Source organism: Vespula pensylvanica, chromosome 2 (genome assembly GCF_014466175.1).
Source record: "Vespula pensylvanica isolate Volc-1 chromosome 2, ASM1446617v1, whole genome shotgun sequence".
NCBI lineage: Eukaryota > Metazoa > Arthropoda > Insecta > Hymenoptera > Vespidae > Vespula > Vespula pensylvanica.
The window spans coordinates 2356393-2381687 of NC_057686.1; the positions used below are offsets into that span (position 1 = coordinate 2356393).

The 25295-nt window shown below is 27.9% G+C and overlaps 7 protein-coding genes across 12 annotated transcripts; 4 read left to right on the top strand and 3 right to left on the bottom strand.

The window, feature by feature from the left end:
- Positions 1–2601: 2601 nt before the first annotated feature.
- Positions 2602–8030, top strand: LOC122638097 (putative uncharacterized protein DDB_G0287457). Of its 2 annotated transcripts, XM_043830773.1 has the most exons (8): positions 2602–2880; positions 3350–3596; positions 3775–3950; positions 4307–7135; positions 7211–7262; positions 7343–7501; positions 7597–7620; positions 7875–8030. In XM_043830773.1, the coding sequence occupies exons 1-8, from the start codon at positions 2756–2758 to the stop codon at positions 7887–7889; spliced, it is 3627 nt and encodes a 1208-aa protein (XP_043686708.1). In that variant the 5' UTR covers positions 2602–2755; the 3' UTR covers positions 7890–8030. The 2 variants fall into 2 exon arrangements, with proteins under 2 accessions (XP_043686708.1, XP_043686707.1); XM_043830772.1 differs by lacking the exon at positions 7875–8030 and having other exon boundaries at positions 7597–7652.
- A 465-nt stretch (positions 8031–8495) lies between these two features.
- On the bottom strand, positions 8496–10318 carry LOC122638024 (inositol-tetrakisphosphate 1-kinase-like). Its single transcript, XM_043830629.1, has 5 exons — positions 9995–10318; positions 9700–9798; positions 9492–9633; positions 9257–9393; positions 8496–9184 (listed from the first exon to the last, which is right to left on the bottom strand). Exons 1-5 carry the CDS (start codon positions 10136–10138, stop codon positions 8606–8608), a joined length of 1101 nt encoding a protein of 366 aa, XP_043686564.1. The 5' UTR covers positions 10139–10318; the 3' UTR covers positions 8496–8605.
- Positions 10319–10764: 446 nt separating this feature from the next.
- On the bottom strand, positions 10765–13802 carry LOC122637591 (N-alpha-acetyltransferase 30-like). Of its 2 annotated transcripts, XM_043829814.1 has the most exons (4): positions 13267–13802; positions 13018–13194; positions 12518–12693; positions 10765–12263 (listed from the first exon to the last, which is right to left on the bottom strand). In XM_043829814.1, the coding sequence occupies exons 1-4, from the start codon at positions 13286–13288 to the stop codon at positions 11946–11948; spliced, it is 693 nt and encodes a 230-aa protein (XP_043685749.1). In that variant the 5' UTR covers positions 13289–13802; the 3' UTR covers positions 10765–11945. The 2 variants fall into 2 exon arrangements, with proteins under 2 accessions (XP_043685749.1, XP_043685748.1); XM_043829813.1 differs by having other exon boundaries at positions 13018–13801.
- A 343-nt stretch (positions 13803–14145) lies between these two features.
- Positions 14146–15335, top strand: LOC122637593 (small ubiquitin-related modifier 3). The gene is made up of 4 exons (XM_043829816.1): positions 14146–14251; positions 14333–14358; positions 14443–14568; positions 14657–15335. The coding sequence occupies exons 2-4, from the start codon at positions 14341–14343 to the stop codon at positions 14789–14791; spliced, it is 279 nt and encodes a 92-aa protein (XP_043685751.1). The 5' UTR covers positions 14146–14251; positions 14333–14340; the 3' UTR covers positions 14792–15335.
- Positions 15336–16016: 681 nt separating this feature from the next.
- Positions 16017–18480, top strand: LOC122637590 (COP9 signalosome complex subunit 1). Of its 3 annotated transcripts, none has more exons than XM_043829812.1 (5): positions 16017–16143; positions 16287–16546; positions 16814–17935; positions 18005–18139; positions 18244–18480. In XM_043829812.1, the coding sequence occupies exons 2-5, from the start codon at positions 16436–16438 to the stop codon at positions 18319–18321; spliced, it is 1446 nt and encodes a 481-aa protein (XP_043685747.1). In that variant the 5' UTR covers positions 16017–16143; positions 16287–16435; the 3' UTR covers positions 18322–18480. The 3 variants fall into 3 exon arrangements, with proteins under 3 accessions (XP_043685747.1, XP_043685745.1, XP_043685744.1); XM_043829810.1 differs by having other exon boundaries at positions 16040–16143; positions 16251–16546; XM_043829809.1 differs by lacking the exon at positions 16017–16143 and having other exon boundaries at positions 16236–16546.
- Positions 18481–18876: 396 nt separating this feature from the next.
- LOC122637592 (mitochondrial import inner membrane translocase subunit Tim8) lies at positions 18877–19585 on the top strand. The gene is made up of 2 exons (XM_043829815.1): positions 18877–19114; positions 19305–19585. Exons 1-2 carry the CDS (start codon positions 18998–19000, stop codon positions 19473–19475), a joined length of 288 nt encoding a protein of 95 aa, XP_043685750.1. The 5' UTR covers positions 18877–18997; the 3' UTR covers positions 19476–19585.
- Positions 19586–19799: 214 nt separating this feature from the next.
- Positions 19800–22680, bottom strand: LOC122637589 (ufm1-specific protease 2). Of its 2 annotated transcripts, XM_043829808.1 has the most exons (11): positions 22535–22680; positions 22375–22434; positions 22033–22242; positions 21735–21944; positions 21481–21627; positions 21297–21387; positions 20965–21225; positions 20748–20894; positions 20542–20662; positions 20220–20473; positions 19800–20150 (listed from the first exon to the last, which is right to left on the bottom strand). In XM_043829808.1, exons 2-11 carry the CDS (start codon positions 22411–22413, stop codon positions 19939–19941), a joined length of 1692 nt encoding a protein of 563 aa, XP_043685743.1. In that variant the 5' UTR covers positions 22414–22434; positions 22535–22680; the 3' UTR covers positions 19800–19938. The 2 variants fall into 2 exon arrangements, with proteins under 2 accessions (XP_043685743.1, XP_043685742.1); XM_043829807.1 differs by having other exon boundaries at positions 22375–22677.
- Positions 22681–25295: the final 2615 nt, after the last annotated feature.

Here is a 25295-nt window from a genome sequence, read left to right on the forward strand (position 1 = left end):
TTCCAATATTGTCAACGATCATTGTTGCAAAAGATCATTTTTATTTCACTTTGTTTCGTAATATTTTCAACGATAAAAATAAAATTACGTTCCTTTTGAATATTGTGAATAATAATTTTAACAAAATTGAGATTCTTAAACGTACAAATGTATGATGAAAAAAATGATAAATGAATTTAATAAAATTTTTATTGGACGATGTTTTTACATTGATATTAATCCGATTAGAATCGTCTTACGAGGTCTTACGTCACGAATTTTCATATTTCGGAATCAATTTCCCAGCGCTTACGTCGTCGTAAGCTCGCGAGAATTTCTGGACATTGAAAATCAATGCCAATGTTCAGCTGGGGTAGAAATTATTGAGAGAGCGAGAGAGAGAGAGAGAGAGAGGGAGCGTGAGGGACAGAGAGAGAGAGAGAGAGAGAGAGAGAGAGAGAGAGAGAGAGAGCAAAAGAATGAGAAGAGGGGTGAGAAGAGAAGGGATGGTTACGGGACAAAGAACGCAGTACCGGCATATTGATCTGTCGTTCCCAGACGGTCTGAACCGTCTGCCACCGAACGAATCCGAATTTAAAGCGAGCGACGATGGTCACATGACTATGATAAAAATTCAACGGTAAATTTATTCCATAATTTTTCATCACCTATGTTTTTTTCTTTTAGATCATACGACATTAATGAGTTCATTCAAGTTAAATATAATACAGTAAGGAAAATCATCCTTCTTGTCCTTCAATGAAGAAAAAAAACAAATGTTTTATATATATACGTTATATATATATATGTTATATATATATATATAAATATATATATATATATATCTAGTGTAAATAGATATGTGTATGCATTATAACCAAATGCGCCATTATGTCATGACATTTCTTTTTCATTCACGTACTTACTAATATTTACTCAAAATGAAAAATAATGTAACAAGCTTTAAATATAGTAATTAATAGTAATCGAAATGTTATAATCATTTCATAGAGAAAAAAGAAATATATATATATATATAAAGTATATTTGAAATACGCGTGGCTCAATATTCTCATCGTTCGCGTTAAATTAAAAAAGAAAAAAGAATTTATTGAAATTAAAAATAATCCAATAAAGATTACATTGGATTATAAAAGTAATTAAAATTTTGTTCGTCTTTTCATAAAAGGATATACGATATAAGGATTTTTGAGGGTGGAAAAGAAACGCGCTCGCCATGTCGTCACGCGCCATTTTCTTTACGATTCGCTTTGTTAATTAAATAAAATGAAAAATTCATTGCGATTAAAAATATTGCAATGAAGATTAAATTTGATTAGAAAAATAATTCAAATAATGTTCATCGTGTCGTGAAAAAAAAAAAATATATCTAGGTAGATGCTTTTTTAAGAAACGTGTCGCAATGTCAGTGTCTTTTTTCTTTCTTTTTGTTTTTAATACTCATTAATGACGAATAAACAATAGAAAGAAAAGTATCATTCTGCAATGCAATTTTATTCGATTGTACAATTTGAACATGGCACATGACTCGATGTAAAGGATCCTTCACCTTTAAGGGTCAACATACGCGATCGTTACCGCTTAAGGAGTATCGTCACACGACAGTTCGAACTAAGTATTTCGTCATCGTTCTTCTATATCACAACTTCGTATCGGACTTGTCACGCGATATATTTATTTCATTTTTTAATTAATATTTTTATATAAGGGCATCTCCTTAAATAGAACAAACTATTTTTATTATATATATATATATATATATATATAATATATATATATACACACACATACATTTTTTTCTCCCTCTCTCTCTATCTCTCTCCATCTCTCTCTGTTCGCTCGCAATAATTCAATAAAATATTTATATGTTAATGTGTACGTGCAATTGATAAAAAATGAATAATTAAATATAAAATATCGTAAATCTCGTGACGTAAGTCGAAGACTGAATTTTGCTTGACTTTTACGACTACGTTAATATTGACCAATCAGAATCCAATAAAGTTTTATGCTACGATTTTGTATATTTTGAAATCTCAATTTTATACATTATATATAAATACATAAATATATACATATATTTCGATGCACATTCGTCATGTTCCATCGTCTTTAAAGCATACCGTGCATGTGCGTACCTTCGACGTACTGTTATTGATCATGGCGCATTAAAGCCGGGAGACCTCTTGGAGATACGTGGAGATCAATGACGTCTGCTTTAATGACATCATTCTTTACTCGAAAAAACAAAACTTGCAAAATTTATTTCGATATTTTACAATTAATTTTTTCCTTAGATTTTGATAATCGAAAGAAAAAAAGAAAAGGAAAGAAAAAAATAGAGAAGAGAAAAGAAGAAAAGAAAGAAAAACAATATAATTTATGTAATTCAAATTGAAAATAATATTAAAAGTTAATTTTATTTCGAGGAAAGTATCAAAATAATTGATAAATTTTTTTCGGCAGCCATTTTTATCGAATGGGATGAATTTGAAATTTTTTTCGTCGAAAAAAAAAGAAATATATACATATATATATATATAAAAAATGAAATAAATATATATATATACACAATATATATATATATATATATATATATATATATACACACACACAAACATATATATTTCTTTTTCTTATTGATTCATAAAATTTTTCTTATCGTTTACGTGCACTAGGAATATTCGTACTAAACAGGTCGTTCCCTTTAAGGGTCGATAACAGAGTGTATAGAAATCTTACGGTGCGGAACCAGATGTGCAGAACGTTTCGCGACGTCGCAGAACATGCTGGATCGTTCCGCGACGCGGAACGTTCCGTTTCCGTTCGAAAGACCGCAAGAACATTAAATTACTGTCTTGTTATCGTCGCCGATATAATGTTAGTAATTTTATGTATTTCAATCATAATAATTATTAAACGTATTATTATAACCCATGTGATCGTAGATGTTTCTTTCTTATTAAACGAGTTTATGAAATATTTCAGAGTTTCTTTCTTTTTAATTCGATTAAGAAATGTTTAAAAATATTTTGTAAATAAGAATTTTTATTAATAATATTTCTCTTATTACATAAAATATTAATAGCTGTCTTATAAGTCGATATTATACGTTCTTTTTATATATAAATATAAATTTTAAATAAATCTTACTATAAATTTGTTTTATATACCAATGATACATTTTTTATGCGAATATAAGTTTTATATAAATTTTATTACTTACTTTTACTATTTTTACTACATCAATGATAGGTTTTTTATATGTAAATATAAATTACACACACACACACGTATATGCTACTGTAATTGTATAATTTATTTGATATATCAATGATATATTTTTCAGGAGACAACAATACGAGATAGATGAACCAAAGAAAAAAATAAGACAACGAAGATCGGATAACGAATGTTATTGCAAAAAACAGGAAAATACCAAAGAATCTCAATATTTTTATCCCAGCACAACGAGTCTTATCGATCATAGCTCTGTACATTCTTCACAATCTCGAAGAATTTCAGAAGAAGTTGAAAATTCAAGGGAAAAAACAATTGATCGAAGATCTACAACTATTGATTTTGATATCGAATTGGTATAAAAAATTTTTCATTTATATTATTCTTACGATATTTGTTTTTATTTCTTTCCGTATTTCTTACAAAAAGTTCATTCATTTTTTATTACAATTTAAAGCTGAGAATTTTTTTTTATTATTATTATCATTTTTTTTTCGTCTCATTATTAATATTTTTAATTATTATCATATTAAGTCGGACAAGCAAATATCCAAGACGAATGACCTCGAGAGCCCATTGTTTACTCCTGATACACAAAGTGCAATCGAAAATGCAGAAAAAATACTCGAAGAAGTACAACATAAAATAACAGAAGCTACTTGGCTATATTCTAAAACTGAAACTAAACGCAGAGTTAAAAAGAAGGAAAGGTTGGTTGAATTTTAACAAGTTAATTAATTGTTTATTCTTGTTTTTATTCATGTTATTATTATAATAAGATTATTATTATCTATCTATATATATATATATAAATTTATTTTTTTTATACACAATAATAATAGTATTTAAATAAATATTACTAATAATAATAATTATATGTATAATACAATATATATTTATATAAATACGTTATTATTAACACTATTATATAATGATTACGTATTATATATTATATAATGATTAGATAATGATTATCTTATTTAAAGTATAAATATTTTATTATCTAACTACTATATTTTTTTAACCGATTTTCTCGATCTATAATTTAAATTTTTAAAAAATTCAGGTATACCGATTATCTGGAACCACCTTTAGAAGATGAAAAAGAAGAAGTACTATACATACGCGAACTTGTGTCCTCAAAACTGAAAGAAATCGATCATGGAGAGACCGAAAGTAACTCGGAAAGAGACGAAATTTTGACAAAGAAAATTACGGAAAAACGTGACAAAAGAATTGCACGATTGTTGGAACCAAAATTTCGAATTGCGAAAAGATGTTCCAGCGATATTCTTTATCGACAAAGAAATCGCTATTGTTGCGTACCTTACGAACAAGTCGAGCTTCATAATTCAGAAAATACGATCTCGAAGAAAAATGAAACAACGAAAGATGATAGAGTCGATGATAATAAACGTAAGATAAAAACTTTAACGATTCAAAATGGTCCACCATTAAATATCAAAAGAGAATTGACGAAACAAAATTTGGGCTACGTCAACATATCACCCGACGCATCTTTCGTTCATAATAATTCTAACGTTAATATTTACGAATTCCGTCATGAATCTTGTATAAATAATAAATCATTGAAAGATAATAATACGAATGAACCAAGAATGAAAGAAACGATCGATGAGATCGATGAAAGTTCAAAGAATCGATCGATTAATAAAAAGTTTAGAATAAGAAAAAATCAAGACGAAATTGAGAAAGATATAACACGATATAAATCTATTTCGAAGGACGAAGATGATTCTTATTCTAAAGATTTGATAGACGAAAGGAGGAATGATCTATCGTCCGAACGTGAAATAAATAATGGACGGGAAGAGAATAAAGATCGAGAGAACGTTTCGAAACATCTGCCAAGGACAGGTGTCGACTGTTTTCTTTCGAATGGCGAACCAAATTCTTCTTCTTCTTATTCGGATCGTATTAAACGTATACCCTTAAATAACCGAGAAATTGTTATTAAAAGCGTTAATCCTTATGCCGATACAGCTATGTCAAAAAGATTTATAAAGGAATTTGAGAAAAAGGATACGAGTAAATTTCACAATGATGATGGTAATGACGAGCATGATGATCGGGACGATGAAGCGGACGATGAAAATGTTAGTAATTATAGAGAAAGGATCGGTAGAAATCCGAGTGAAACTTCTTTAGATAATATCAAAGAAATCGAAGAAGATAATATTAAGATATTAAAAAAAAATAAAAGGACGGAGCATGAGAAAACTTTTAAAATGATTCATAAACATGATTTACAAAGGCACCAAGAGAAAAAATTATATAACAAGATCGAGGAACGTTTTGAAAATATTTTTCAAAAATACAGTTTAAAAAATAATTCATCGTATAAATCAAAAGATGAGAGAAGAAATATTTCAGATAACAGTACGCAAGATTCAGATAATAGTAATTTTAATGAGATCGAATTAAATCCACCCTCGATCGAAGATTTCAATGATATATTCTTTCTCTACGATAAAATGATCGAAAGTATTTCTAAGGGTGAAAAGAAATTAGAAGAAATGTTAGAAGAATTTCAATTGAAATTATCTACTCAATCGCATAATACTAAGTTACCTAATAATACTGACGTTACACGTTGTAACTTAATAGCCCTTAAAAGTGATGATACGAAATTAATGAAATTAAATCCTTCGGAACTTGTATATAAACATAAAGAAAGTGATGAATCAACGTTATCCTTATCAAACGAAGCAATAATCGTTATACCTAAAGAAGATAAATTACAAACTAATCCGTGTATCACAAAAGATTATTCGTCATTTGCTAATAAATTATGTAATTTAAGAGAGGAAACTTCGAAGATTCTTACGTATTCATTGGAACAAAAACAAAATGATAAATCGATTGATAAAATTATTACGTTAGATAAGTTTAATTTGTCTTCTATCGAATTAAACGTAGAAAATATTCCTGACGTAGAAAATAAAACGTTAGATATTTGTTCTAATAATGGAAAAGTTACGGCTTGTGTTCCTCTTTCAACAAATTATCGTTCTAATAATATTGACGTCCTCGAAGATTTGCAAAAGAATGACGAATCCAATCGAACATCATTTGATAATGAGGCATTACTTCTTCCTAGAACTTCAAAATGTTTATTGGAACGTCAAGATCAATTTGTCGATCATCTATCTTTGGAGAAGAAGATCAATTTCGAACGTTCGATAGTTAATAGTTTATCGAATGTAGAATATAATCCTTTGATGTTACAAGAATTAATCAAGCATTTGCAAATGCTTTCGAATGCGTACAATCATGATATTCCTACTATTTTACAAAAATTGTTTACTGATACCATGAACCGAGAATCCGATTTAATCTTAGACTTTTTATCTATACAAAAACATGATTACGAAAATGAAAAAAGTTGTTCATTGAAAGCGGTTGTGCAAGAGAGCGAATGCAAAGTACAGGACGACGTTATCTCTAATACAAGTTCTCTCAACAATCCTATGCAATATAATCAAAAATCTGTTGAAATTTATCCATTAAATACCATGGAGATCAAAGATAGCAAAAGTTCGATCGATGAATTAAAACAAAATGAAGTATTAGAAAAAAGTACTCAGTATGATATTTCACACGAACAAGACATTCTCGAATGTGAAGATCAAATTGTTAAAGATATTTATTTTGATAAAAAAATTGAAGGACAAGTATCCGATAGAAAATCTGAAGTAGAAGAATATCCTTCAAAACAGAAACGAGAAAATTATTCAAACAGTACAAAATTAGATTTTACTATAAATGATAATACCGATAAAAATGATAAGAGCTCTGATATAAATATGATAGCTTCCAATCCACACTTGCCTACAAAAGTAATTGATAAGTTATCAGAGGGTGAAGATTTCAGGTATGGAAAATATTAATATCGTTAGTCCTTAAAAATTATTTCTTAATAACGAATTTTGTCATATTATTTTTATAGTAATACGTCCGATGCAAATATTGAAAATATACCTGTTACACATATTACTACGGTAAGATATGCAATATAAGAATTTTTTTGCATGTGTTCATGTTACATTGAAAAATATATGAAAAGAATGATTTATTGTAGACTTCATCGGAAACGTCTCATTCTGAAGGAGAATTATACTTGCCAAATTCATGTTCATATTCTCTTGGAGAAGTTAGAGTTATGAAAAATTCAGCAGCCATATGTAATCGTGCCCTTGTTAGTAACAGTACATTGACTTATTTATGCGATACCACGAGTGTAAGTAAATTATGATTTTTATATTTAATACCCTCTAACATTATTATTTCCAATATCATTAAAAAGAATTAGCTTATATTTTTTTCATGTTTCAGTTATTGCATTACAGCTCAGGCGAAGTAAGTGTAGATAGCACTGATATTCTTTAAAATAAAAAAAAAAAAAAAAAAACGTATTTGTAATTATATTTAGTTCTGAAATAAACAAGAAAAATACAAATAATTTAATCGTATATATATGTTATGTAAAAATAATATGTCTAAATCAAAGTTCGCTACATGCGATCAATTTTTGTATATTTTATTCATAAAAAATATATGTACATACATGTAAATAAACAATTCTTAACTGGTATATTATTATCATGATATAGCAAATATTACTATAGATATTTGGAGATTATTATCACCTGAAGAAACGTCCACCTGATAATAAGTAAAAAGGAACATACAAATGACCACGTAAATTTCTAAGCTCTGTTAATTACAATATGAAATGGAAAAGTAAAAAGAGAACTTTATATACGATATATATATAGTGGACATTATATACATATATAGCACTATGTACATCTTTGATTTGTTCAAATTTATTGTTATCACATCAAGAAAAAAAAAGGAATAAAAAAATAAAAAATTATTCTGTCACAAAAAATGCAAAATTGCTTATATATGTACAAATAGTAAAAACTTTCTATTCAAGATTTTTATAATCACAGTATTCAGTCGGTAATTTTGTTTAGAAAAAATTTTATATGTATGTGACAATCGGACAATTTAATTCTAAAAAAAAAAAAAAAAAAAAAAAAGAAAAAAGAAAAGAAGAGAGAAATATACTCTGACATCTTTATGCATCTATTTCTACTAAAATAAGACATTACGATTATACTGTCTTCAAAACATTAAACTTACCATTACCGTATTACAATGTATAATAATAATATAGCTTTGATCAATATAAATATCTTTGTACTTGAGATAAAAAATTAATCATATTAAATAAGCTATAATTTATTTGTAACGCTATTTATATTTTTAATTTTATAAATATAAAAACGCGATGTTTAAACATACAAGCAAATGAGTGTACTTATATATTCTCTATTTACTTGGTAGAACATTTTTTTTTCTCGTCACTTTCGAAACCGGAATCTAAATCATCGCTGTGAGACTTTTTTAAAGTACAACTTTTAGAATTTTGTCTAAGAACTTTACGTTCTGTTAAAAGTTGTTTAATACTGTCTATTAAATGCTGAAAAAAATTTGGATATCCGTCATAACCAGGAAAAACGTTGACGTCTATAACAGCATATTTCTTAGTATCATTTTCTATCACAATATCAATGCCAACTAAATGAAGCCCAAATATTTTGGTAATTCCTTTGACGATTTTTTCGAGTATTTCAATATTCGGTTTCACAACTGTAGGTATATGTTCCTCCGACAGTATAGACCATTTTGATTTAGAATCAGGTTTGGATATATCATGAGTATTAAAAAACAATGTGCTTAATGATGCACAATCATCCGAATAAAAGTTCCTCAAGCTTGGACGTTCAACAACATGAAAATTTTTTCCAACTACAAATAGTTTGTATAAAATGGCATTATGATTGACAAAATCTTGAGCAACACATGGAGGTTGGCAGTCTTTTAAATCTTTTGAGTTGAAAATAACCATCATCTGGCAAAAGAATATAGATTTCTTGTATATAAATATATGAATAATTATAACGGTTATGTATGTAATAATTACCTTGTGTGCATCACTTGATCCATGAGCAAGAAGCGATTTACAAACAAAAGGAAACTTAACTCCGCTCTGTTTTAAAATGCGCATATTTTCAAGAACATTTGTACTCTTCAATTCTACAAAATTTGGAATAAATACGTCTGCAAGAAAAAATATATCGTAAGTAAAAACACCGAGCAAGATTAAATGTGCTGATTTATATAAATAATTTTGCTAAGAGATCTGATATCATATTTACCATTAAAGTGTATGCTTTCTTGGATAATTTTATAATATTTGTATCGATTATGCAATTTCTTAACATTCTCCAAGGGATCTATAACTATTAATTCAGGATGTTTATCGATATATTCTTGCAGTTTCGACGTTACGTTTATAGCCTTAAAAGTAAAGAGATAATTATGATAGGGTATCAAAGAGAAATAAAATAATTAATTTTATCTTACATTTCCATTTCCACCTTCAGCATGTGCTAATAAATCCACGAGTTTATGTAGAAATACATGAAGTGGTCCCTGTGATTCTAAACTCGAGTAAATATCTACCTAAAAGGAATAAAAATATATGGAAATAGAATATTAACAGAAATTTCTCTTTAGAACAAATCTGCATATAAGACGTATATAATATATAACGAAAAAAAAACGTGACAACTATGAAACCATAACCTCTAATATAATAAATATTCTAATTAATTTTTATTTCGAATTGATTATTTCGATAAAAATACATAAAACTTACTAATTTTAATGAAAATCCTTCTGTTCTGCATACTTTCTCAAAATCGTCGAAGTTTAATTTTTGTCGTTTTTTTTCACGTACCCAATAGCCGATAACATATTTATCGCACATTTTTTTTGTCTCCTGTCTCGTATTCTGTAACATTATTTCTCTTTCTTTCAATCAACCAAACATGTTTTCCTCATCATCCCACTATACTACGAAGTAAATTCAAGTTCGATTCTATATTCTACTAGACTGCTAAGACAGTTTTTATAAACGAACTCATGATGAAGCTCTTGAACAACGCGGTTACCGACATAGGTTGGAAACAGTTTGAATCACTAGATTTCGCGGTATTCGTTTTTATATGTATGAATAATATATTTTTATCTGTAGATAGATTTATACATAATATCTTTGGGATTTTACAATTCGTATGTGTATATATATATATATAGATATAAAATAAAATAGATATAACAAATGTTTAACATTATAAATCGGTAAATATTTACAACAATTTTATTAACATAAATAATTTGTATAACTAAGATATACTTTTTTTAACGTTTGGTTTGTCGTCACGATTATATAAGTTATAAAATTATTTTATATCAAAATAAAGATATTTATATACAACGTAATTATAAGCGTAACAATGTACATACGATAATCGAAATTTCAAAGGTCATCATCTGGTGATGACAAAGATCATCTAGTGACACACAAGGTCGAAAATATTTTGGAAATTTGTAGCCATGGCGATAGGCAAATAAATGTACAGATAGTTATAATTAAATAAGTTGTAGGTAAAAACATTTACTACTTTTTATTAACATTTTTTACATATTTTTTGATAGTTACATCATGATTGATCTGTGCTTCGCATTCATTTTTATACAAAGGTAGATATAGAAGGTAGACAGTGATATGTACGACTCCTGCGATAATAGCACGAGACGCACAATTTTCCAGAATATTTTAATTTTACGAACAATAATTCTCTTTTTCCATTATTTAATATAATATATATATAATATATATATTATATATATATATAAATAGCGGACAGTCCGTATATTAATTTTATAATTTCAATTGGAAATATTTTACCTAACTGTTTGTAGCTCTGTCTGAGAGAACTTTACATTTGATGTTTATTTTTAAGTCATTAATCACACATTGAAAGGATGCTACACTTTTTGCAATATAATACTCATAATCAATTATAGTCTGTAGAATACTGCACAGAGATAGATACACGTTACACACACACATATGTGTGTGCGTATGTGTGTGTGAAGACAATGTGTATATATATATACATATATATATAATGAAAAACTTTTATCTAATGTCTATCCGACATAATCTCTTCAATACTATTTTAATTTATTTATTCTGCTAAAAGCATATGAGTGTATATATTTATTGCATCGGTGTATACATCCCAATAATGTGTGATACCGCGAAATATATTGATTATTTTCAATATTTTTTTTCACAGTCTGGATTTATTCCATCCTATCACTTTTTCAAATTTATGTAATTGTAGGCTGTAATTGAAATCTATATAAAAGATCAGCATTAATGCCATAGCAATTACTGTTAACTAACGATCTGAGAAAACTTAGAAATGAAAATCTAACATGATTAAAAAATATTATAAATTTATATCAAGAATTAAATCATCAAAAATTTCTCTTCCAATATTATATATAATCCCTTTAATATTTAAATAGATTTATATTGTTGCACGATCTTTTTTTTGTATTTCTAATTAATAATAGCATAAATATTTATGCAGTCTATAATTATTATTTCATTAAAAGTTAGCATCAGCAAATTGTGCGTACACATTAATCCCTGTGGCATTAATGCTGTATGTCTGTCCGAGGAAGGATGCAAATCTTTTGCTTTAACACTGCAATTATTTAAGTTCCTATTGACATAAGCACTCTGGCGGTTTTCATCTAAACCATAATTTCAACCGTAAAGCATCCACTCCATTTAAATAATATCGAAATAATCGTTTATCACGCACAAATCCCAAATTTTCATATAATCGTAAAGCTGGTCGATTTGTTATTTCAGTCTCCAATACAACTTCATCCGCATCATCCTCTACCATTGCACGTATTGCCCTCCTCACTAAATTCGATCCGATCTTGCGTTTTCGATATTTTACATCGACTGCTAGCATTGCGATATATCCACGTTTTATTACCTTTCTGTGGATGTCCAGCTTGCAAACAATGGCACCTACACACTCGTCGCCATGCATTGCCTTGATGAACAAAAAGCAAGAGTTTTCTGTAAATTCTATACCTGAAAGATAAAGGAATCCAACCAAAGCTGGCTAAGTTCTTTTTATTTTGCTACTATATTACTCCATATTGATATCTTTTAAAAATATTATACAAGTTCAAGTACTAATATATTACTCTATTATTTTTAAAATACCAAATATATGGTACCAAAGAAAATTAATTTAAGTGGCAGCACTGGTTAAATGAAAGTACTATCTTAAAGTATATTTACCAGGAAGCACAACTTCGGCCAGTTATGGATAAAATATCTATACGTGTAAATAGAATATGGTTCACTTAAGTCTTTTTGTATCAATTTCATTATATCAGGCATTTGCAGTTCACTTGTATAACTAACATATTGAATTTCATTATCACTATTTTCCGAGGATAGCGTTTCCATTTTTTCTGTGAAATAAAAAATAATGTATTTTTATAGCTCCGTTAAATCAATACTTTATAGTGTTCATAAGCTATAAATGTCTTAATACAAGTACACTCTGCAAAAGCAAATCTATGAACCAGATTAAATCTAACGATCATTTGACTTTCAATGCCATTTAAAAATTACATCAATCGGATATATTTATAGACAATATGTGAGAAATAATTAGATCGTTACTCAAACAGGCATAATTATTTTTAACAAATTTCATATGCTTTGAAATATATTTAATTTGGTAACAATGTATTTAATGCGCCTTAACGTTATGTCCATTTGATTAAACGTACCATGTTGATTTAAATGACTAGTTTCCATTGTTTGAGATTGTGGAGGATGATTGGATGAATCGGTTGTTCTAGAAAAAGAATCGCATAAACCATTTTCTTGGGAAATACCATTTGTATGAGGTTCTTCTGAAATTTCTGTTGTTTCCAGACTCAGACGAGTGTTAATATCTAAAACATCTGTTAGACAACTTTCATTTTTATCTTTAATTTTGCTTTTTGTAGTTTCGGTGTCGTTCGTTTCCGTATCACCTTCTACTCTGACACACTCCATTTCTCAAGAAATGAATTTTTTTTATCTTTAAATACAACTCAAAGGACAAAGTGTGTGGCAAAGTTCCAGCCACTGTCCCTGGAGAAATATATTTTTTTAGTGATCACCTATAGAGTATATAGGTATGACATGAGAATTTTTTAATTGATCACTATATCTTCAATCGAATTTTCATTATTGTTATTACTTTCGTGGCATTATCGTAATTTTCTTATCTTAAATTAGAGAAGATCGACAGAACCGCTCTACAACTGTCACCATATTGGATTTTCTGTGGTAACTGTTTAAGGTACTATTACATATGGTTAACGTTTCGCACTTATTTGGCGCTCGGAAAAATGCTTTTGTAAATCAACCAATAACATGTTATATACTTTCCTCCAATCTAACAATTTCGATGAATTATTTGAGATCTTTAATCACAATTTTTCTCTTTTTGTTCTTTAATATCAACTTTAATATTCTTCCAAATCGTAGTACACTTATTTTATTTCGTATTACATGACTTTAAAAGTGATTTGCTCGAAGATGATATTTTTTAATGATTCCAACTTGAAGTATACATTTGTATATCTATGTTAAAAGTAATACACGACTATGTGTAATAGTTATTTGAAATTTCTATTCATGTTAAAAATTCATCGATAATGATATGAAGATATAAATATAATTATCGAAAATATATAACGAAGAATTATAGAAATGTTTTAATGAATTCTGATTAATGAGTTTGATTGAATTTGTAAAATATTTAAATTATTTGGATTATTTCAAATATTTTGTAAGTTGCGCGATTGTCCTCCAGATGTCTCATTGGATCTCATAAATATAACTACATCAATAAAATAAGGTATAGCCAACTGTAATATATATAGTTCGTGTATCATCGAAATGTCGTGAGTATTGCTATAAAGCTAGAAGCGGGATATTTGGCAAATATATAATATATCAAATATATACTAGGTAAATCTAGTATTTCATCTGTTAAGTGTTTTCTAAGAATTAAAGCATCTTTCGACAAAATTAATTGCGCTTTTTTTTAAGCTTTAATCATGTCCGACGAAAAGAAGGTAATGTTTTATAACCTGCAAACATAATACTGTTTACAGTGCATAAGGTTAAGCAGTTTTTTGAAAAATCGTTTCTTTTTGTAGGAGACTAAAACAGAATCAGAGCATATAAACTTAAAAGTTTTAGGCCAGGATAATGCAGTAGTACAGTTTAAAATTAAGAAGCACACACCTCTTCGAAAACTAATGAATGCTTACTGTGATCGTGTAGTAAGTAAAATCTTTTGCACGTTACATCTTTTCTTTTTATTATTTATATATATTGTTACAATAAAGTGATACTTTTATTATCTTATAGGGCTTGGCAATAGCAGCGGTAAGATTTAGATTTGATGGACAACCTATAAATGAGTTGGACACACCAACGAGTCTTGAAATGGAAGAAGGAGATACAATAGAAGTTTATCAACAACAAACAGGGGGAACGTGTTGAGGTTGAGAATATATTAATGCGCCACAGAAAAGTTTACAAACGGACTAAAAGAAAATCTATTGTTCCAGTGTATATCTTTCATAAGAGATGTTAGTGCTATCTTTTCGTATATGACCGTCTTGGTCATGTGCTTCTTATTACAGTGTGCTAAGGCGGTAAATACATTACATTTCTTTTCTAATATTTTTGGTATGTTTTCTTATTTACAAATAAACATTAGCCTGTTGCTTGAATTTTTTGATCGTGTACTTCGAGATAAAAAACTTTTATTTTCTATAGTGTCTTAAAGATTCATTAATTGTCACACACATTTAATATGTTAGAAGATTGAATGAGCGACTGTTTTACAATTATTTGGTAATATAAAAACAACTTTTTTAAGTGTACATTGTATAACATATTGCAAAAACACAATGTTATATACCATTATGTAAGCAGACATAAGTTTCTATGAGGCAGAAGCCTTTGTATATGTGAACATTTTCAGGAAAATTCTCTACAGTGTAATAATATACGTTTTAAATAATAAATTTTCATTTGTAAATATTCTGTTTCTGTATTTACAAGATGTACAGGAACACAACTACAGGAATATTATTTTAATATTTGAAAATATCTTACATTAAGGTCTTTGAACGTCCTTTGCATTTTATAATTAAATGTTTTGTGAAATTAATGTTATTTTATAAATCAACAAGAATAAACTCTGTATTATCTTTTTTATAAATATTTTCTATTATTCAAATCCATTGCATATATGTGTGTGCGTGCGTGCGTTATTCCTTAAATTTTGAAGAATGCTGTTTTAAATAATATCTTATCAATTTTTTTTATAATGATATTTATCTAATATTATATATAATATAAATAATCGTATTCTCTTTAAAGATCAACTTATGTCTACATAGTATAGTATTTGATATGATCATGTGATAACAATACTTTGGTTATGTATACAAATCAATAAGAAAGTAAAGAAATATTTGTCAAATTGAAAAAAAAAAAATAATAATTCATTCAATTACTCTTTTTATTTTAATCTCGATATTGATAATAAAATACTACGCAAATATATATAACAGATTTGAAATATGGTCGCGCGTAGTAAACATTTGTAACTGTAGATAGCGCAACAAATCCTATTTGCATTGATGTACGGTACGCGATTATTTTCATTTTCAAATCATATATATATATAATAATAATAATAATAATAATAATAATAATTTCATACTGTTAATTTTGTACAAATAATATTTCCAATTTTACAATATTGTTTTGGTGTTTGAAAAAATAAATTCGATTCGATAGAATTGACGAAAGAAATAGAAATGTACTAACATTCCTTTACCGTATGTATTCTTAATTTTCTTGTATGTGTATATATATATATATAAAATCATATATATATATATATATTGTACGATTCTTCTCTAGATAGTTCTATTTTATTGTACAGCTACAGTTAATAAGTGTGAATACTTCGATAATATAGATAGATAACACAACATATATTGAGAGGGTGGATGTATTCTTTCTCACTCATACAAAGAGTTATTTACGAACCGGTATATAAAGTTTCTTCGGACATCGATGGATTCGTAGAATGTTAATACTCTTGGATTTAAATTAATATATTATATCATGTTTGCAAATATACAACCAAACGTGGTAGAGCCTATGCAAGTTGATGTTCCGGCAGAAGATAATGACAATGCCGAAGAAGAACCATATATCGTTGAAAATCCAACGTTGGTACGTACCAACAATACAAATAACCTTAAAAATATACATCGATATTTTATTTATTTATTTTCTTTTTTTTTTTTTTTTCACTCCAACTGTAATCATTGGTAAAAGATAATATTGAAAATGTAATTCTTTTTTGCAACTTTCTTTTATGTAATTTTTAATTTGCATTAGAAATTTTTACGTCGTTTAGATTCATAAATAAAATTCTTTAATATACACATATCTATTAATTCTTTTGTATCGACTTTTGAATTATATACTTATTTTCAGGATTTGGAAGTTTACGCCAACAGCTATACCGGTCTTGCCAAATTATATAGGCTTATGTATATAGCAGACCATTGTCCTATGTTAAGAGTAGAAGCATTGAAGATGGCAATTGCTTATGTGATGACTACTTATAACGTTAATCTTTATACAAATTTACATAAAAAACTTCTTCAATGTACTGGCTCTACTGGATTACCAGATATTGCGGCACAATCAACTTCTCAAGATATACTAACGATAGATCAAATGTGGCTGGAATCTCGTACTAAAAAGGCCGCTTTAAAATTAGAGAAATTTGATACAGATCTCAAAAATTACAAAAGTAATTCGATTAAAGAAAGTATAAGAAGAGGTCACGATGATTTAGGAGATCATTACTTAGATTGTGGTGATCTCGTCAATGCTTTAAAATGTTACTCCAGAGCACGGGATTATTGTACCAGTGGCAAGCACGTTGTTAATATGTGCTTGAATGTAATTAAGGTGTCAGTTTATTTACAAAATTGGTCGCACGTGCTTAGCTATGTAACTAAGGCTGAAAGTACACCAGATTTTCCAGATCTTCATGGCAAAGACAACAATCAGGCTATAATTACAAAATTAAAGGTTGCAGCTGGATTAGCAGAACTAGCTACAAGACAATACAAAATGGCTGCAAGACATTTTCTACAGGCGTCGTTAGATCACTGCGATTGTCCAGATTTACTTTCACCTGGAAATGTAGCACTTTACGGAGGCCTTTGTGCATTGGCTACTTTTGATAGACACGAGTTACAAAAACAAGTTATATTTAGTAGTTCGTTCAAATTATTTCTAGAACTGGAACCACAATTAAGAGATATTATTTTCAAATTTTATGAATCAAAATATGCGTCTTGTTTAAAATTACTTGATGAGATAAAGGATAATATACTTCTAGATATTTATATAGCACCACATGTAAATGTTTTATACACACAAATCCGAAATAGAGCATTGATTCAATATTTTAGTCCGTATTTAAGTGCTGATATGAGGCGAATGGCAACTGCATTTAATAGAACAGTTCCAGAATTAGAAGACGAATTGATGCAACTTATTCTTGATGGACAAATTCAAGCTCGTATTGATTCTCATAATAAGGTAATATTATATAATAAAAAATCTTGGCTTAATGAGATATGTCATAATTTTTATCGAATCTTATTTCAGATTTTATACGCAAAGGATGTTGATCAACGAAGTACAACGTTTGAAAAATCTATTGGTGTTGGTAAAGAATATCAAAGACGTACACGTATGTTAATTTTGAGAGCCGCTATGTTAAAAAAACAAATTCATGTAAAGGTAATAATAATCCTTCTCCCGTCTATTACTTACTTAATGTTATTAGTATTTGTTAATAATATTATTTTTTAATATGCATATTAATGAGGAATTTGTTTGTATAGAGTCCACAGCGTGATAATACGCAAGGAGGAGAAATGTCAGTGGCACCTGCAAATAGCAGTTTAGCTCAAAGAAATTGAAATACTCGATACGTTCAGATCTTGATTGGTTCACTTCTATATTCATATTGAATTTTTCTGGTCAGCTAAGATATAATGTAATTTGTTATAGTTATATTCAATGATTTTATGCCAGTGTACCTCAATTTTCAAAATAAAGAATGTATATAAGTAAGATGATATTATATATATATATATATATATATACACACACACATATATATATATGTATTCCAAATGAATATCAGTATTACTTATTACCACACGATCTATTTGTTTTTAATGTATATATCTATTTATTTATATTAAATATAATTAATTCGGCTTCGTGTATTTTTTGTACTTTTTTCTATCACAAATAAAAATTAATGTAATAGATAGTGTCTCGTTTTATAATGCTGAATTATTTGATTAAAAATAAAGATATAATTCAAATATTAAAAATAATACTTTTCGGTATTTTGCGTTGTAATATGCTACGTCTTTGTAAACAATGTTTATTTACAATTAGAGAAAGAACCAATCAGAGAAGAGAACGTTCTTCATCTTGAATGTACTATCGAGACATATCGAAATATCGAAACATCACATAGCTTCTAGCTTCATAGCACGTGTGAATCAAAAATAAGTTATTAAAAATTATCCTTTTTAAAAGGATTTGTTATTTTTTATTGATTGTAATAGCATTCGTTAAATCATGTCAAGTTTACTTGACAGTCCTTCTTTCGATGAAGATATTAAATCAAAAAAAGATGATAACGAATTACGAGAATTCTTAACGATTCAAGAAGAAACGGCACGATTTAATGCACAGGTAATTATAAAAGTAATTAAGTATATTCTACGACACGATTATTTCATTTAATATAAAACTTATGTGAAAATACAATACTCGTAAAATTATATTTATCTCTTTCATATTATTAATATTTTTTAAGATTAATTATACATATTTTTGTATTAAAAGGTTATGTCATGTATGTACTAATCTTTTATGTTTTTAGATCCATGAATTTAATGAATTATGTTGGGATAAATGTGTCGATAAACCAGGAAATAAATTGGACAGTCGAACAGAAACATGTTTAAATAATTGCGTTGATAGATTCATCGACGTTTCATTACTTATCACTTCCCGTTTTGCTCAATTATTACAGAAATCTGGGGGAATATAGAATGTATATTATTTATATATATTAATAGTTACATATAAATTCAAATAATAAAATCAGTTGGTCTATATGGAATTGTATTTTGGATATACAATATATATATACTTCAACAAGTGTGTTTAAACATTTCTTTTTTATATGTAGAGTCGTGTTATCATTACATTATTAAAAATATTACCAAAAAAGAAATAAACTTATGGAAATAATATATATATATATATATATATGAGGATCATATAATTTGAACTGTAAAGACACATAACATCAAATTTTGTTTTAAATATAGAGATGTAATATCTAGAAATAATAAAAAAAAATAGAACTTAATAGCATATAAAATTTTTTGTTATATTACAATGTTTATATTACAATAAATGCAGATTGTGCAATTAACATATTTTAAGTAATACAATTACATTGGTTAACCTATACATATGTTATTCAATATGATATTAGGTTATTGAAATTATATACATATAGGTCTTTGAGGAAGGCACATGTTATAAAATGAATCTTTTCTCCAAAAATTTTTGCTTTTCCATCCACACCATCCTTTGTTTATTACTGTATTTATCTTTTCAGAACCACAATAATGTGGATCTAAAATTAAAAACTTTACTTCTCCAGAAGATTCATTATAATGTATTCCTAAAATTATGTGAGCTAATACTCCACCACCTATGACAAAAGAATACAAATTTTAATTTAATTAAAATAATCGAATTGATTATTTATTGTAGATCTTACCAATCATAATTGGTGTTCCTTGTGTTTCAAAATGATGTGCAAGATCCGAAGCTAAAAACGATACTTCCTCTCCGTTCGAAGCACATAGTATTTTTATATTGATTCCAAGAAGAGTTTCTAATATAAACCCTACTTCGGTAGATCCAATCCATTGTTTACTACCTATGAAGTTAAATGGTTTGTCACCTATGTCAACTAGGCACTTTTGCATTTCCTTGTGAGATGGTATTGGTATATCGGTATACCCTTGTAATCTATAATGTATAAATAAAACTAGATTGCATCATAGTATATTTTTATAAAAATTTGTTTAATATCTTACCTATACCAAGATATAATAGTTTGAAGAGATCTATAAGCACATCCCCACCCATTATCATCAAATTCATTTTGCATATAATGATGGTAAGAATATAATCCATATACAATACTTGATTTACCATCTTAATGAAAAAAATTAATATTTGGAATGTCATATTTTTTATAGAGTAAATACTTTATATTATAAAGAAAAAGTTGGGACCATACCTGTAATGCTTGGAATAGATTCGTGGGGATTTATGAGCACATCGTTGTTTTGTACATCGTTAAAGAATTGCACACTGTTCATACGGCGGAAGTAAGGTCTTGTTAAATCTAATGCCAATGTTGTATGTAATTGCTTTAAGCATGACACTAAAAAGAAGAAGAAAAAGCACGGTATACTTTTGTGTCTGATTACTTTTTTTTATATAAATTATCTTACTCATACTATCGTCGTCCCATCCACTTATATAAGGCACTGTTAATAAATGTCCTAGTATTCGTGGTTTAAAATAGAACCATTCCAATGGGATTACATAGTCAATGCAGATAGAAGGATTAGATTTCCAAAACATTATTACAATGTTTATGTATTGACATATAGATTTGACTAATGCTTTATATAATTCTAAAGAAGTTACACCATGGTTAACTAAAACTAATCTATCGATATTAAAGGTATATTCTATACTATCAAATGTATCTGTAATATACAAAAAAGATTTTAATTGTACATTGATATAAAATATGTATTTTTATAACAGTATTACTTACATTTTGTTTGATGCAATACTGGAGCATGTTTACATGCATTGTTAGGTTCTCTTTTAGATATTTGTAATAATGCATTTGCATATATTGCATTCTAACAAAAAAAGTATTAAAAAATATTATTAAGTATAAAAGTAAATAGATTATATGAAGATATGGTACAATTTTCAATATATTCTATACTAACTATATTATGTACAGATCCACCATTTGTCTTTAGAACATTAAAAAGTTCCTTGAGTTGTGCATTTTCCATATCATCATCATCATCATTATTATTAAAAAGGTAGATATTCTTTGATGGAAAATAAAATGCTACTTTTCCAGATGAAATCTTATTTCAATAAGAGTATAATTATTTTGAAATAATAATTATCAATGTTATTATTATATAATCAATGTTATATTAGATAATAATTAATATTTTTAAATGGAACTTACATGTTCATTTATCTTCTTCAATGTATCCAATATTTTTTCATTTTCACCAATTAAAGGTATACCTAATTGTATTCTAACGTACGCGAATTGTTCTTTAAATTTATTTTCATTAATTATCTCAATACTACTAAATTTTTCTAATTCTCCATTATTATAATACCATTCTGCATTTGTATTATTCAGCAAGTATTTTAAAACTATTTCATGATTCTTAAAAAAATAAATTATAATCACTTAAAACAACATTTGTAAGAAAACAAATGAAAAAAATATATTATTGAAATAATGTTCTATTTACTTTGAATGTTTCAGGAATGTTTTCATCATTTTCTTCAATATACAATATTCCACAAGGATCTACATTTGTAGGTAAAAAACTTACAAATGACAGAGTATTAAAAGTATCATCACTATTGTTATCAATATTAAACGTTATTATCGTTAACGTATCGTTATGTTTTACTCCATATAAATGACCTGTACCTGTAGTAGTTACATTTTTTAATCTCTAAAAAATAATTCATTTATAAATTAATAATTTTTAATATTATCTTTAATTATAAAAAATTATCTTTAACTAAAATAAAGTAATATATATATATGTATATATATATATATATATATATGTTTTTTATATTACCTCTATGATGTTAGATAAAACTTGTAATTTCGGCTGCATTTTTCACAAGAATGATGTTGACTAAAAATGTATAATAATTTTCAAATTAAACTTCCGTATGGAATGTTCATAAGGTGAAATATAGTAACTTTTTGGACGTGCATTCGTGAATTTAGATTACGTTTTTGTAAGACGTTAAACAACAGCTGTTACAGATGATCGGAACGAGAAGTTAAAGAAATCTTTACAGGGTATTTGTCCGATTGGGTAATTAGAATGAAATATCAATCGTTTTCCTTGCTCACTAAGTACAGTGTTTTAAAAAATGGATTCATTTATTACATAGCGTCATTCAACGGACTGTTAACTAACTAAGATTATTTTAATTACCGAGCGTCGATAAGAAGAAATTACAGATTCTATTGATTTCAAAATTATGTAGATTTTAAATTACACGATCAAAATCAAACAAAATATTTTGATAACAAAATGAACAAAATAAAGAAAACAATAATTAAGAAATTTTTATTTGTCTATCGACTTATGTACTCTAATCTAAATAATTAAAAAAAGAAAAAAGAAAAGAAGATATCAAGCGGCTATATTTTTCTTATTAAAAATTCAAGTATTGATTTTCGTTGAATCATTCTCTTTTTATAAATACATTTTTCATAAAATCTGTTTAATAATTTTTTTTTCATATATCGTAGAGATATTATTACGTTGCTAGAATTATCGCAAACTAAACGTGAAATTCGATTAAATCCATAGGCATCGCTATATCATAGCGTACACGAGATATTTCGCAACTCGATGGCGGTCAATTGCAAATTCGATCGGCCCCTGGCTCTCGGCTATAATTTTTCTATACTGACAATATAACATCAGCACGGAAGATAAACTTGCCTGTGATAAAATTCATGGTGTATATACGTAAAACGAGAGTTTTAATCAAATTGACACGAATACAATGGCCAACAGAGAGATATAAATAAACTTTGGCAATAATATCGATGAGATAACGACGATTTGCAATCGAACGAAGAAAAAAAAAAAGGAGGGTCGGAGAATATTTTATTCTATTTAATGTGTATCTACCCATTTTTGATAATAGAAAAAGAGAAAAAAAAATTAGACAATATTTTTTTACATCATAAAATAGTATTCGGAATGTAGGTGTTTCTTATTTCGTTTAACTAACATTAGGAAAAGAAAGAAAGAAAGAAAGAAGAAAAAAAAAAAAAAAAGAAAAATAAAGTTTCGACAGATTGAAGAAAATAAAAAGGTTCGATTAAATAAATAACACGAAACGTGACGTTTCTCGTAATTTTCTTTTGCTTTTACAGAAAACACCATTATTGATGTCTGCATTGCGTTGAGATATTTTTTGAAACAAGTACAGAATGTTTTGATAATGGTCAGCTCTCTCTCTCTCTCTCTCTCTCTCTGCTTTCAGAATTTCCTTCGAACGATAGTAATCGTTTCGTATTGTCGTTTTACGGGTCAACAGCGATACACGGATAAGCTCGAAAGAGCCCTATCTAGCTAGGATTTTACCTACTAAATGTAAATTTGGAGAAATGTTTGAGAGAGAGAGAGAGAGAGAGAGAGAGAGAGAGAGAGAGAGAGAGAGAGAGAGAGAGAGAAGAGGATAAGTGACTTTGGAAGTTGAAGCTCGCATAACGGATGTACAATGTTGAGAACGTGGAAGTGCGAAGCTATGCCACAAGGTTTGCATAGTGTTCCCTTGTGTTCATAGAACGAAACAACTTAGGAAGCTCTGTCTGATATCTCGTCTATGGACTATCCTTTCCTTACTAGCTCTTAACTTAGCTAATTTCGTATTAGAACTCACCTCACATTTACGTTTAGAGAGAGAGAGAGAGGGAGAGAGAGAGAGAGAGAAAGAGGCTACGTTTGTTCAAAGGAGATCACCTTCAGTTAATCCTTCCTTCCTTCCTTGTCATTCTCTCTCTTTCTCTCTTTCTCTCTCACTCTCTCTCTCTCTTCCTTTCTCTATCTCTTTCAGGTGTTTCGAAATTCCTTATCATGTTTAAAGGAATTAGATCGGCGTACTAGACATTACTTCGACTTCCTAGCCGAGATAACTTCTCTTAAGGTTCTCGTCCACTGCGAGCATGTATTCTCATCGTCGTTTTCTCATCAAACTATGATACCTATATCGATCATCTTCGTCCCTTTACGTTTACTATCACTTTACCATCTCTAAAGATCTTATTCATCCACTTACGTTACTTTTCAAATTATATATTCTTTTAATATCGATCTTTTTTTTGTAATGTGTATTATTTCTAATATCCATTTTTTTGAAATCGAATCAATCGATTTAAGATTAAAATATTAATATTTTCGGAAATTCTATAATTACTTGAACGGTATGTAATATACATGGAGAACAGTAAACTAATATTAAAACAATAGTTCAGTCCTGATTGAGATTTTATTTGATTTTAAAAGAATGATAATATAGAAGTAGAATGATCGTTACCAATCCCTGGGTCTCCGTAAGCAGCAACCTCCACGTGGTGAGACCTGGGTCGGTATTGCTTGCGATATATCGAAATCTAAATCTAGATTGTATAACGCAAGTACTACCGGGCGAATGGCTGCATATTTCAGTGTGTTTATAACATTTTTTTCTTTTTAATTTTAATTAAATATTAAAATAGATTCATTTTATATTGCTAATTATACTTTGATAGATATAGTCGAATTTTTAAGTAATTGTTTAGAGAAATACACTGTAAAGTTTATATTTTGTTCATACATATCATTGAAGTTGCATACGCTATGGGTGAAAAGTGACGAACTGCCATATGCATTTTGTTTTGTTGCATCGTTTGTTTATTGCATTTGGGATTGTCGAAGAATGAAAATATCGAAGATATTTAATGATATATATATATATATATATATATATA